General features: G+C 40.3%; 1 protein-coding gene across 2 annotated transcripts; it reads left to right on the forward strand.

Moving 5' to 3' along the window:
- Positions 1-103: 103 nt before the first annotated feature.
- On the forward strand, positions 104-12,804 carry csf1rb (colony stimulating factor 1 receptor, b). Of its 2 annotated transcripts, none has more exons than XM_042092846.1 (21): positions 104-289; positions 4,176-4,436; positions 4,836-5,120; positions 5,337-5,491; positions 5,655-5,814; positions 6,022-6,223; positions 6,446-6,561; positions 6,659-6,767; positions 6,900-7,090; positions 7,264-7,382; positions 7,482-7,608; positions 7,707-7,811; positions 7,954-8,064; positions 8,265-8,424; positions 8,855-8,931; positions 9,548-9,648; positions 9,790-9,912; positions 10,276-10,387; positions 10,523-10,622; positions 10,895-11,000; positions 11,510-12,804. In XM_042092846.1, the coding sequence occupies exons 1-21, from the start codon at positions 235-237 to the stop codon at positions 11,657-11,659; spliced, it is 2,925 nt and encodes a 974-aa protein (XP_041948780.1). In that variant the 5' UTR covers positions 104-234; the 3' UTR covers positions 11,660-12,804. The 2 variants fall into 2 exon arrangements, with proteins under 2 accessions (XP_041948780.1, XP_041948781.1); XM_042092847.1 differs by having other exon boundaries at positions 11,513-12,804.
- Positions 12,805-13,354: the final 550 nt, after the last annotated feature.

The following is a 13,354-nucleotide window of genomic DNA, read 5'->3' on the forward strand; positions in this document are numbered from 1 at the left end:
TAAAATCAACAAAGAAAAAAAACTTCAGGAAAACAAAGCACTTTCTCTAGTAAATGTGTCATTGGCTTAAATTGCGGAAGAGGAAGTTCGATGGTTAAGGGACTTAAAAACTGTTTCGCCACCACCTTCACCAGTCAGTTGTGTTTGCTGTATCCTCTGCTCGTGCCGCTGAAGTAGATTGCCGTATCCTCCGCTAGTGCGTCCTCAGCTCGAGAGTTGGCAGAGTGAAGGGAGATGATACTCTATCTGGTTCTCCTCCTGGGTGCGGTGATGCCTTGTGCAGCCCAAGGTAAGCTCACCATGGGCTCTCTTCTCAGCTCCTCACTGCAAATTAACACTAAGCCATATATATCAGTAAGGTATTTTATGTTTAAAAAAATGTGCACATCCTAATGAAGCATAAATGACAAACATTCAGTATTCAGTATCATACATAAGTCTAAGATTATGTATAAGACATCTAGGTCAGATTGGTTTAATATATACATGGAATACCTCATTTTGATCACAAGTAAGTTCATCACTTATAATTGATGCACTGTATGCACATCTTTGTGTAGGAGTAAGCATAAGTCTGGGCTTACCTTCTATGCTTATCAGTACTCATTATGGTCTCATGCACTCATATTCAATGGTCATTGAGATACTACAAAAAATAAGTGGATAAAAATGACTACTCACAAAAAACTACTTTCTAAGTATATCTGAAAAAACGACCACTTAAAATGTTCTCGCTGAAGACACTGCAACAGCCAAACTAAACAATGCATTTCAAAACAACAACAATAGAGGTGCTGTCAGGTAACAAGAGAGCAAGAGTTCAGCCGTTCAGAAGACAGGTGATGGCGCTTGTGGTTTTGTGTGAAAAACGGGGTGGGGGGTCGTGAGGAGTGTGTGGTGGGGTAGCTCAGTGTCTGTGAGAAGTCGACTCAGCCAGTGTGTGTGCGTGTGTGTGTGTGTGTGTGTGTGTGTGTGTGTGTCCCACGCGAGGTGAAAGAGAAGTGAGAGCAAGGATGGGAAACAGACCCTCGAGACCTGGCTCTGGAGCGTGCCCCCCCCTCGTCCACCCCCATCCACCTCCTCCGGTTAGCCTCCTCTGCCCCTTACCTCTTAGCGCAATGTGTTTCCTGGCGTAGTGGGCAAGAGCTGCACGATTTCAGACGTTTCCCCCCTCCTCGCATGCAAAGCCCATGTCAAGACCACTCTCATTTCCTCTTTCCCCCTGACGAAAATACAACGAACAGCAGCAACATCCCTGAAAATGTGACAGCACGCGTCCGTCGTATTTCAAAATTATTTGAACTGTCTGACTCACGCATCCCAACAGGAATTTCTGAATCTGAATCTGAATCTGAATTTCTGAATCTGAGCTCATGCAGAAATACACCATGCAATCCTCATTCATTATTCACTTTTACAGAACTGATCAATTCCACTCAACACAAATCATCAGGGCACATTTTATATATACTGGGATGTTGTGACTTAATGAAAGAATAGTTCACATGGCAAAGCCTGTGGATGTCATTCCATGTGTGTGCGTCAGAGGACAAGCACAACACGGTACCTCATTTTGATCACAAGTAAGTTCACCACTTGAATTTGCTTGCCTATAACAGCAACATCCACTGCTCACAAATTAATTCTGAATCACCTCAATTGAAGATGCGTCAGGGTAAAACATTGTGTTTCGCTCCTTTCAGACAGCGAGCCGGCGGCCATGACAATGGGCTCAGAGGCCAGTCAGTCAAATCCTGGGGCCTTTGTAGGCTCCTCGGCCGAGACCAGCGCCGGGCCTTGCTGTGATGGTCAGGAACTGGGCCGCACCCTGAGCCAGCTGGTCCAGGAGCTGCAGTCGGCCACAAGCTGGCGGGCAGAGGTCCTCTCAGGGCTCACCCAGCTCATCCAGGAGCACAAGGAGGTGGCCAGCAGCCAGGCCGAGGCGGTCAAGCTGCTGCGTGACGTCCGGGAGCACGGCGGTCAGCAGTTGACCCACATGCAAAACCTGGCCCGACACCAGAGCCTGCTCGTGGAGAACCACCAGGCCCTGCTCCTGCAGGTGTCCCGGATAGGCAACGAGCTACAGGACCTGAGCAAGAAGATCAACAAGCGTTGAGTCCCCTCCGAATCAGATGTCTAGTCTCCTTTGCCTGTGAAGACGCTTCGACCAGTGGAACATGGATCAGCAACTTTTTACTATTTTACTTGATTATGCTTCCAGGATTGTGGCAATCCTGTCACTTGTGCCATGTAGTAGTAATCAGTAATCAGTAATCAGTAATCAAGTAATCAGCACAATGAAATCACTTTGATGAAATGTTGGCCAAAATTAATGAGATAAGCTATGAATCAGAAGTATGCAAAACTGTTAACAATCTACCGGTATGTCTTTGCTGTGAATCAGCTGAAAGAGGTTTTAAGATGCTTTATTTGTACATTAATACACTAATTCTGTTCTGCAAACTCTAAATGCTTAATCACTGTATGATCATAAGAAATTGTTGACATGAAATATAACAATAAATCATTGAGCATCATTCCACCATGTTTTTTTTTCTCATTTTATTTAGCAGTTAGTGGGTTTTATTATTTGATGGGTACCTCATTTGATGAAATGATGAATGCATTTAAACTTCACAATGTCACTGGAGTAGCCTAAGTAAATAGAAGGGTCACACTTTACTTGGAAAACAAACAGCAGTGTTTACAGAAAAAACAAACAGCAGTGAAATTGAGAAAAAAAAAAACATTTGTTGCACTCTTTTCTAAGATAGCTTTGGGTCGATGGACTTTAGGGCAATACAAATTGAGATAAAACATGACAATTCAAGCAATGAAAATTATTTTTTGATTACAAAAGAGTTGAATACAAAATATGAACACATATACTGTATTGGTTGAAGTTGCTATAGGTTACAAAATACAGTAAATGAAACAACCTATAAATACTATGAAAGCATTTTAAATACATTCATAAATGGTTATAAACTATTCATAAAGCCTCATAATTGTCATGATATTATGTATAAACGTTACATACTCGTGACTGCTTTCATAAAGAATTATGCTACTGTATAAGCCTTTACAGCTTGAAGTGTCTCTTGAAGAATTTTGCAGCTGGAGTACAATCAATTTTATTCAAAAGGAATAATGTAATAATCCACAAGCATTATACTGCTCAAAAAAATAAGGGAACAATACAGTTTTCCACAATTGTTAAAACTAGGGCTGTCAAAATAACTGATTCATTTTGATTAATTAATTTGAGAAAAAATAACTGATAAAAAAAATAGCGCAGATTAATCGATTCTGTATGACCTTTGACCCCGAGCCATTCTAGTCAGTAATCAATAGACTGTAAAATGAAGGAGAGAGAAGAAAATGTGCTGCCTAGATCGTTGATTGGAACATTTGCTTTTAAAAAATGGCCTGATGGTGTTGATAAAAAATAAAGTGTTGATTAAAATAAAGTCCTCTGCAATGTCTGCAGCAAGGAATTTGCATATAACCGGAGTTCGTCAACTCTAAAGTCGCACATCAATGCAAAGAAATAGTGTTGACATTGAGGGGAGTATTAATTTATTTTCATTGTGTCCTCTAGGTTATATCTGTGGCCTGAAATGCCTTGTATGTGAAAAAAAAAACTCCTTCCCGAAGCAGTTTTGAATTTATTTCCTCAGCATATTAGGTCATATCATAGATTATTATGGCCATTATTTGAACAGTGAAAATAATAATGAAAGAGTTTTTGAACTTTAATGTCACTAATGCTGATTATTCAATGATTCATTTGAATTTAAATATTTAAAATACTTTCACAACAAAAATTATATATGTATTATATATATGTATTATTATTATTATAATTAATTATGTAAGTAAAATCATTTTTTAACCGATTGACAGCCCTAGTTAAAACACATTTTTTGAAACCTCCCACCCTTTTCTCCATTCTCAAACTACATTCACAGAATGTCTGACAGTTCTTGCAAAATAAAACACTCGTCTCAAAAGTTGTGCTCAGAGCCAAACAGTGTCAGATTACCGATCCAGTGTATGATTGAAGTGTTCCCTTAATTTTTTTGAGCAGTATATTTTGGTAGTATCCTCATCAACACTATATCCTATTACTAATGATATTATCATAATAATGTATTTATTTGTTGTATTACTAGACTGGAGACCACCTGATATTGGACTGAACTACACAACCATAAAGACGACTGAAATGACTTTGCCCGTGGGTACTCGTTTCACCCTGAGTTGTCATGGAGATGGCATTAACAGTGTGTCCTTGAAGACTTCACCACTATCTCACAGGCGTTCCAAGAACTTGATCAAAGTCAAGGTGGCAACCATTACCTATACTGGAAGATACAGGTGTTTCTATGATGAACGTCCAGAGCTGTACTCAGAAGTGTACATCTACATCACCAGTACGCTGCCTACCTCCCTCTGAATTTACACACACTCCAAAGCAATTAACAGAGCAATACACATTCTATAAAGGCCTACTAGGCTAGAAATAATCCACTATGAGTATAGAAGTCATCTACAAAGTAGGCATACAGTAACAACCTCTATATATACAGCTCTGGAAAAAATTAAGAGACCACTGAAAATGTTTCTAATGTCATCCTACAGTTGCTGAGTGGCATTTGAATGATTTGACAGTCATATTCAAATTTACATTGCAATGGTTTCTTATTTTTTTCCAGAGCTGTATATACAGTATATGGTATATCTAGTATATGCTATATGGTATATCTGCTATCTATTGCCTGCATTCTTAATAATGACTTCTTTGCACTTTATCTCATTATTTCTATCCACAGATGGTGACATGTTTACGCCACCGAAGTTTCAAGACGCTGGTTCCAAAAAAGAGGGTTCTGATTATCTCCTCGACTGTTTACTGACGGACCCCCAAGCGACAGACTTTTCTCTCCGTCTGGTTAATGGCAGTGCTTTACCCCATGACCTGAACTACACCATGGACCCAAAGAGAGGGATTCTGATGCGAGGCCTCCTGCCCAGTCACAGCGGGAAGTACGTCTGCAGCGCAACCCTCCATGGCATCAGAAAAGACTCTGAGGAATACCCCATTAAGGTCGAAGCAAGTAAGACTATCACCAGAATACACTATATCTACAACATATCATACTTTGTATGTATACTATTATTGCTGCCTGAAAATTGGGTTTGATTCCAGAACCCGACGTCACGAGTCTATGTCTCTGTCTTTAGAATGTTTACTAATGGCCCAAGTTTAATATAGTATGTGTTGTGTCACACTTCTGTGTCCTCATGTTGTCTTGATGTGTTGTCTCTGTCAGAACTACGCTCCCCACCAGGCGTGCTGATTAGAGTCCTGCAGCCCAGTCAAGAATTCCAATCCATTCTGGTTGTTGGGGAGAAGCTGCAGATCGAATGTGTTTGCACTAACCCCAACTATGATGCCAACATCACCTGGACACATACTTCTGGTCAAGTATGATCTCTTTCATTTAAGTTGTTGTTATGGAACTCTATAATGTCACACCATACTTTTTATCAGTTTACATGTTTGATCAATTCTAAATGATAATGCCGTATCATCTATTTATTGCTTTGCTGTTTGACCTTGACTTTAGTTAATTAATTATTTTTCCTAGAAAATGCGAGGCGAGGGGTCTACCCGGTCAGGTAAAGAAGTGTGGAAAACCAGCGTCCTGACCATTTCCTCCGTGAGTCTGTCTGACTCAGGCAACATCACCTGCACTGGCGCCAACGAGGCAGGAGCAAACTCCTCCACCATGCACCTTCAAGTTGTAGGCAAGTGTTTTCATTCCATTAGTACACAACAGGAAGTGAACCTCATGTCAATGTTATATCAGTATCATGCCAATCGGACATCAATCTCAGGACAATGTTATATCAATATGGTGTCAATCTGACGTCAATCTTAGGACAATGTTACATCAACATGGTGCCAATCTGACGTCACCCTGATGCCCATTTTGTCATTTGTTGCGCCAACAGAGGAGCCATTCATCAAACTCATCCCTTTGCTCTCCTCAAAGTTGGACAGTGATGGTGTGGATATTACCCTAATAGAGGGGGGGAGTATTGACCTGGGTGTCCAAATCACTGCATACCCAAAGATTGAAAGATTCTGGTGGGATACACCTGCACTGGGCAATGCAACAGACCAGGAGATAACCTTTCTCCAAATCGAAAATGGGTAACAGATTTGTAATGTACTGTAGGCACCTTATTTAAGCAAGTGTGATCTTGAATTCCCCCTTGGGGATCAATAAAGTATCTATCTATCTATCTATCTATCTATCTATCTATCTATCTATCTATCTTCTTCTTTGAAATAGTTTTTTTCAAAGTGAGTTTCAAAGTAGGTCCTTAACTGCTGGCTTTGGCGCCTTCTGTCTCATGTGTGTATGTGTGGTAGAAACAAAAGTGTGTTGCTTCTGAGAAGTGTGACTGCGGAGGAAGGAGGCCTGTACACCCTCCACGCCAGGAGTGACCAAGTCAACGCCTCCCTCAGTTTCAACATCTCTGTCTGGTGTGAGTGCTAACAGATATAATACTATGGTTAAATAAAATTATTTCTAAATGTCTTTTTTTAACCCTTTCTTTCCCTTCTTTCCTTTCTTTTAAATAGACAAACCAAGTGCTCTGGTTAGATGGGATAATGGTTCACTGACCTGTGTTGCCACTGGTTACCCTCTGCCCCTCATTTACTGGTCCCAGTGCCCTGGGGCCCGAACCACGTGAGTAAAACTCTCCATGTACACAGAATCACATGGCAAAGTGGAACACCTTGGACTGTAGTCTTCTGCAATAACAACATGTGATCCAACGTCCACTAACAAAACAGCAATAATGTTGACTTGACTTTACAGATGTGACACAAACTCCAGTCTAGTGGGAGAAAGCTATTTTTCCCAGGCCTCTGTGGTGAAGGGAAGTGAATCTAGGCAGGACCTGGTGGAGAGTGTTCTCCATGTGAACCACTCAAATGTCAGAATGAATATTGAATGTATAGCAGTAAACCTTGCTGGGGAGGACCGGGCCGCAATGGCTTTTAGCCACTGTAAGACAATCTGTTGCTATACATACGTTTATATCTAAGTCTACATCTAATATGTATGTAAACATGCAAAACAAATAATTTCTTATTTGTCATCTATATAATCGATTGTGCTCTTCAATTGAATTTTAAGTTTAAAATTTTTAACATCATGCCACTGTGGACATCTTTTTTAGATGTTACCAATCCAGATTTTGTAGCATCCACTATTTTCACACCAACCCTTATTGGTGCATCAAGTTTAGTAGGAACACTGATAATCCTGCTTGCAATAGTTTTCTACAAGTACCAACAGGTATGTCTTCATGTCAAACATACATCTTCTGTCATAGTCTGTCTTTGCTTCACAGAAATTAGGTCTAACGGAAAACATCAAAATCGTTACCTTTTGCAGAAACCTAAATTTGAAATCAGATGGAAAATAATTGAGGTCAATGATGGGAACAACTACACATTTATTGACCCAACTCAGCTTCCGTACAATGAGAAGTGGGAATTTCCACGTGAAAGGCTAAGGCTTGGTTGGTTACTCTTCAAATTGGAGTCAAAATTATTTTGAATGTTTTTACAGAGCTGTTCATGGCAATCTTTTAAAATGGGAATTTCTTACATGTACCAGGTCAAGTGTTGGGTACCGGGGCTTTTGGGAAAGTGGTGGAGGCAACTGCTGATGGCCTAGGGACAGATGGAAACATCATCCGTGTGGCGGTGAAGATGCTCAAACGTAAATTTAGTCTGTTGTTGTTATTGTTCTTGTTGTTGTTGTTGTTGTTCATGATGATAAAACACCAGAATGTTGTGCTGACTTCACTAATTGTAACATTAGAGCATCAAATTTAAAAACCTGTATGTGATCTTCTCTATAGCCAGAGCCCATTCAGAGGAGAGAGAGGCTCTGATGTCAGAGCTGAAGATTCTGAGTCACTTAGGATCCCACAGCAACATAGTCAACCTGCTGGGTGCTTGTACACAGGGAGGTAGGTCTTAATACTCCCATAACATGAGTAGCCAAGACATTTATATAGTATCACATTGCTCATTTTCAATTTTCTATTCCCATTAGTATATTACATGTCTTGTGTGTCTCTCTCTTTTGTGGAAATGTATTGATAAGTAGACATGTATTATCACATCATAACGCCACAATTCAGATCATTGCATTTTATTCCCATGTCAGGGCCGATGCTGATGATCACAGAGTATTGTGGCCACGGGGACCTGCTGAACTTCTTGCGCAGCAGGGCAGAGATGTTTGTGACCTCTGTGTGGAGTGTGGCCAGCATCTCCAGTGAGACCACTCTCTACAAGAACATTACCGAAGACCACCGGTTCCGGAGGTTGGTTTTGGTCTATAAATAAAAAAACAACAAAACTAAAAAAAAAACTCCTGATTAAAATAGGAACTTGTGTGGGCAGATGTACCTTTCATTTTGACACATAAGTCCAAAACTGAAACAATAGCCTGAATACTGTAGTGGCACATCCGAGACACGCCTTTCCTCAAATTAGATGACCTCATGTGGCTGGTCTTCAACGAGCACAGAAATGTGATTTATTAATTAACTTACCTCACAGAAGCCCACCGTCTCAGTGATACTCTGACAGTTTAGCACCATAACTCGTGGCCATAACATTTTGAAGCCATGGAAACAAGAACTTTTTTCATTCTAATTCTTTCACACTTCTGTCTCAACCCCCAACCAACACCCCCCCCCAACCACCCCCACCCCCACCCCCACCCCCTACGCCCCGTCTGCGTGTGAACAGCGACAGCGGCATCTCCTGCTCTGGCTCTGACTACCAGGAAATGCTATCGACGCTGAAGCCAAGGCACCAGTCACTGGGTAGGCAAACAGTGGAGAGCTGAAGAGCTGTGCTGTGCTCCACAGAAAGAAAGAGGCCCAGTGTGGCGAGACAGAGGCGGCTCAGTCCAAATGTGCACACACACACACACACACACACACACTCACACACACACACACACACACACACACACACACACACATACACACACACACACACACACACACACACTCACACACATACACACACACACACACACACACACACACACACACACACACACACACTCACACACACACACATACACACACACACACACACACTCACTCACACAAACACTCACTCACACACACACACACACATACACACACACACACACACACACACACACACACTCACACAAACACTCACACACACACAGACACACACACATAGACACACACACACAAATAGAAATGCACAGAGCTTTCATTGGAGACCTGGATACCTTGGCAGAGGTTTACCAAAACCTAGTTTGTTCTTCAAAAATTCTCAAAACCAGAAGTCATGTATAGTTTGCCTTTCAGTGTGAACCTGAGGTGTAAATCCATTTTATGTGCAGAGAATTGCAGTGCTGTGCCAAAGCCAACATATCTGTGCTCCCTGGAATGCTTTCAGGTTGCCACCCAGAAACAGACTCCGGACTCTTTGGCATAGAGGACTTGCTACGGTTCTCCTTTGATGTGGCTCAGGGCATGGACTTCCTTGCGTCTCGTAATGTAATTAAACACATTCATATATCACCAAGTGTTGTAGTTGCAGTAGACTGGGCATTGCTCTCCAGCAACAACTCTTCATGACCTCTGCTGTCATTAGCTCTGTGAGTGAGTGAGTGAGTGAGTGTGTGTTTTGTTTTGTAGTGCATTCACAGAGATGTGGCTGCCCGGAATGTTCTCCTGACCGACTCCTGTGTAGCCAAGATCTGTGACTTTGGGCTTGCCAGAGATATAATGAACGACTCCAACTATGTGGTCAAAGGAAATGTGAGTTTAGTCGGCTGCATCTCCAAGACACATTATTACCCATTTTTATCATTAATTAATTAATTTATTTATCCATCATAAATTAACATGGTTGCGTAGGTGAATGCACTCTGATGCAGTGTGTGCATTGTATTTAATCCATACACATTTCTCAAGACCATTGCATTTGTTAACCACATGGAAATTCTCTTATTATTGTTTATTATCTTCAGTCTCTCTGCCTTTGATCCTTTACTGTGTCTGTGTAGTCAGCTATTGGCTGTGGATGAATCGTGTGCAGACACAGCAGGTTGTTGTGATGAGATGAGGATGATGTGCATACAGATGAACAGCTGTTGTGTCTCTGTTGTGTGTTTGCTGCAGGCCCGCTTGCCAGTGAAGTGGATGTCCCCTGAGAGCATCTTTGACTGCGTCTACACGGTCCAGAGTGATGTGTGGTCCTATGGTATCCTGCTGTGGGAGATCTTCTCTCTAGGTGGGCCTGCAGATACTTTTTCATTAAATGTCACTTTCTTCTGGAACATTCAGTTGTATTACTGTATACCTGAACTGAAACTTGAAACTGGTTGAGCAATGCAAAAAAAAATCTTCTTTTAATTCATTTAATTAGGTAAAAGCCCATACCCTGATATAATGGTGAATTCCAGATTCTATAAATTGATTCAAGATGGATATCAGATGTCTAAGCCAGACTTTGCACCACCAGAGATGTAAGTGATATTGCACTTCATAAAGGGGATTCTGTGGGGATTTTCCATTTAAACAACACCTACACCCACATTTTTTAATCACCCACATTTTTTTATCACTCTCTCTTCCATGTACAAGGCTTTGAAAAAAGGCTTTGATCAATGAACTGCATACAGTACAAGTGCATACAAAAGAATCTTTTTGAAACTCTAAATGCAGAAGAAAAAATACAACTATGTTTTTGCACAATGCTGTAGTAGAATAATGTTCAAAATCACCCACTTGCCTTTAGGTATACAATTATGAAAATGTGCTGGAGTCTGGAACCAACACAGCGTCCAACGTTCAGTACAATTGGAGAACGTATTGAACGATTACACTCAGGCCAACCTCATCAAGTAAGAATAAAACTATCTATGCATATATTCATGTACCTAACACCATATCTATGCATATATTCATGTACCTAAAGCCTTAATCCCTATATGGATATCATATATACTGTACTAATATTAATTCAGGCTACAACATGACTAACAAAAAAAAATTGATGCTGACTATAGCACAATTTGGCTAACAAATTATATTGATCCAGTGCACTATTACACTCTTAAAACGAATGTGTTAAAAACAACACAAACTGTGTTGTCCCTATCTGGACATAGATGTGTTAAAAAAACAACACAAACTGTGTTATTTTCAACACATTTGTTGTAAGAGTGTACACAGCATAACAAAAGCAATGTATTAGAAACAAAACAATTTGTGTTGTCCCTATCTGGACATAGATGTGCTAAAAACAACACAAGTTGTGTTATTTTCAACAAATTCGTTTGAAGAATGTAGATTCAGTAACTGAATACTGAACATTCTACTGGCTTCTTAACCTCACTTGGCTCCTCCCCAGCAGTACAGGAACTTAGAGCAAGCTCTTGAGGAGGCGGAGTGCGAGGAGCAGTGTGAGACCACTGTGGCTTGTGAGGGGGCCCCTGAGCCAGACACCGACCAGGATGCGGAAGGAGAGCCACTGATGAAAAATAACTACCAAATATGCTGATGGGAAAGAAAGATTTAATCCATATACTGTACAGGGGACTGCACACACACAAACTGCACACACATATGCATATACTGTACATACAAATGCAAACATACACACATACACACACACACACACACACACACACACACACACACACAAGCAAACACAAACACACAAACACTGTTTTTTTCCCCAGTTGAATCTAGTTGGTCTTATGGCTCGTTTCCACAGGGTGGTACGGTTCAGTTTGGTACAGTATGGCACGGTTTGGTACAGTAAACCCTGACCTGGCTTGCATTTCGACTAGTAACAGTACCCTTACTTGGTAGGCGGGGTGTATGTTGCGTTGCGTACGGTTCAGTGGTTTTGGTATTGTTACCTTTTGCTTCAGCTGGCCAACTGAGAATAAAACAAATTCATTAGCCTAAACAATTTAGTAACAATTTAGTCAATGAATACATGTCCATGTTATATTTTGTTAATATAATGAGACAACAGCTTTCATAAGTATTACAAATACTGCTATTTTGGCTAGCTAATGTTAGTTGATAGTAAAAAACTGACTAGAAACAATAGGTTTCTATTACGGTTAGCTAACTGTACTGTACCAAGCCGCTCAGTGGAAACGAGCCATTAAATAAAGTTGACCTTAGTTGGTACTGAATGTAGCCTGTTTTGTGTTTGATTTTACTGGTGCTAACTTATACAATATACTGTATATTGGCTACATGCAAATGTTGAATGTAGCCTTTCTATATGAATTTCCCATTCCAGTGTGCCTCTTCTCCAGGATACTATTCACATTCGTTTACTGTAATATAGATAGCCATTGCATCATTATGTATCCAAATATTGCAGTAGCCTAGTATAATTGTATTGTGTATGTTTTTGTAAACGTTTTTAGTTTCATGCATATTATTTTTTACCTGTTGAAGTTAAATATCATATTAAACACTCTTTTTGTGTGATATCAGAAAATGTATTAGTGTTTATTGTTTTTCAGCTATTAAATTGCAGAGCTGGTTAAACATCAATAGGTCTACATTATAATACAAAATATCTTTACAATTAAAAAGTAAACAATCTCACAGCAAAAATTGACATTTTGGACAACTGCATGACAAACTCTCTGGGACAGAAAGTGGGCCCTTTTCAAAGCAGTTGCAGCAAAGCAGCAAATTTGAAAATGACTGTCAAGTCATTTGAATGCATCAGAAAAATGTGCAATGATCTATCAATTTTTCCAGAGCTGTAGAATAAATTGTACATTTGCTGCAATTCATATCAGTTCATTTAAGTAATTTATATCAGATAATATGCATTAATAAGACAATGGCACAATAATATTGGCCAGTCATTGCCACGTCTGTGCAGCACAGTGCAGTAGCATATTATTTGCCATTATATTTCATAACAGTGTAAAGAAATAGTTGATGGTGAACAGGAAAGGAGGCGAATACTGATGAAATATATAACCCATTGCATTACCTTATAACTAGGGCTGTCAGCGTTACACGTTAATCGCGATGCGATTAAGGACCAAGCATAACGCGTTATTTTAATCGCATTAATCATGTGCCGCCAAAGATTTTTAATTTTACACTGTCACCTTTTCTGTTATCAATAATCCTCTTTGGCTGCTATTATTTTGACCCTGTGATGCACCGTTTCTTGTCCTCAAACTGCCACAGACACTTCCTAGTAGGCCCT

The sequence above is a fragment of the Alosa sapidissima genome, chromosome 5 (assembly GCF_018492685.1).
Source record: "Alosa sapidissima isolate fAloSap1 chromosome 5, fAloSap1.pri, whole genome shotgun sequence".
Lineage (NCBI taxonomy): Eukaryota > Metazoa > Chordata > Actinopteri > Clupeiformes > Clupeidae > Alosa > Alosa sapidissima.

What these genes read in the sequence shown, in the direction of transcription:
- csf1rb (XM_042092846.1), top strand. Translation starts at nt 235, where the DNA reads ATGATACTCTATCTGGTTCTCCTCCTGGGTGCGGTGATGCCTTGTGCA. An exon ending in CCCCATTAAGGTCGAAGCAA is followed by an intron (nt 5,121 to 5,336) that starts GTAAGACTATCA and finishes TGTCTCTGTCAG; the next exon opens with AACTACGCTCCCCACCAGGC. An exon ending in TTTTCTACAAGTACCAACAG is followed by an intron (nt 7,383 to 7,481) that starts GTATGTCTTCAT and finishes TACCTTTTGCAG; the next exon opens with AAACCTAAATTTGAAATCAG.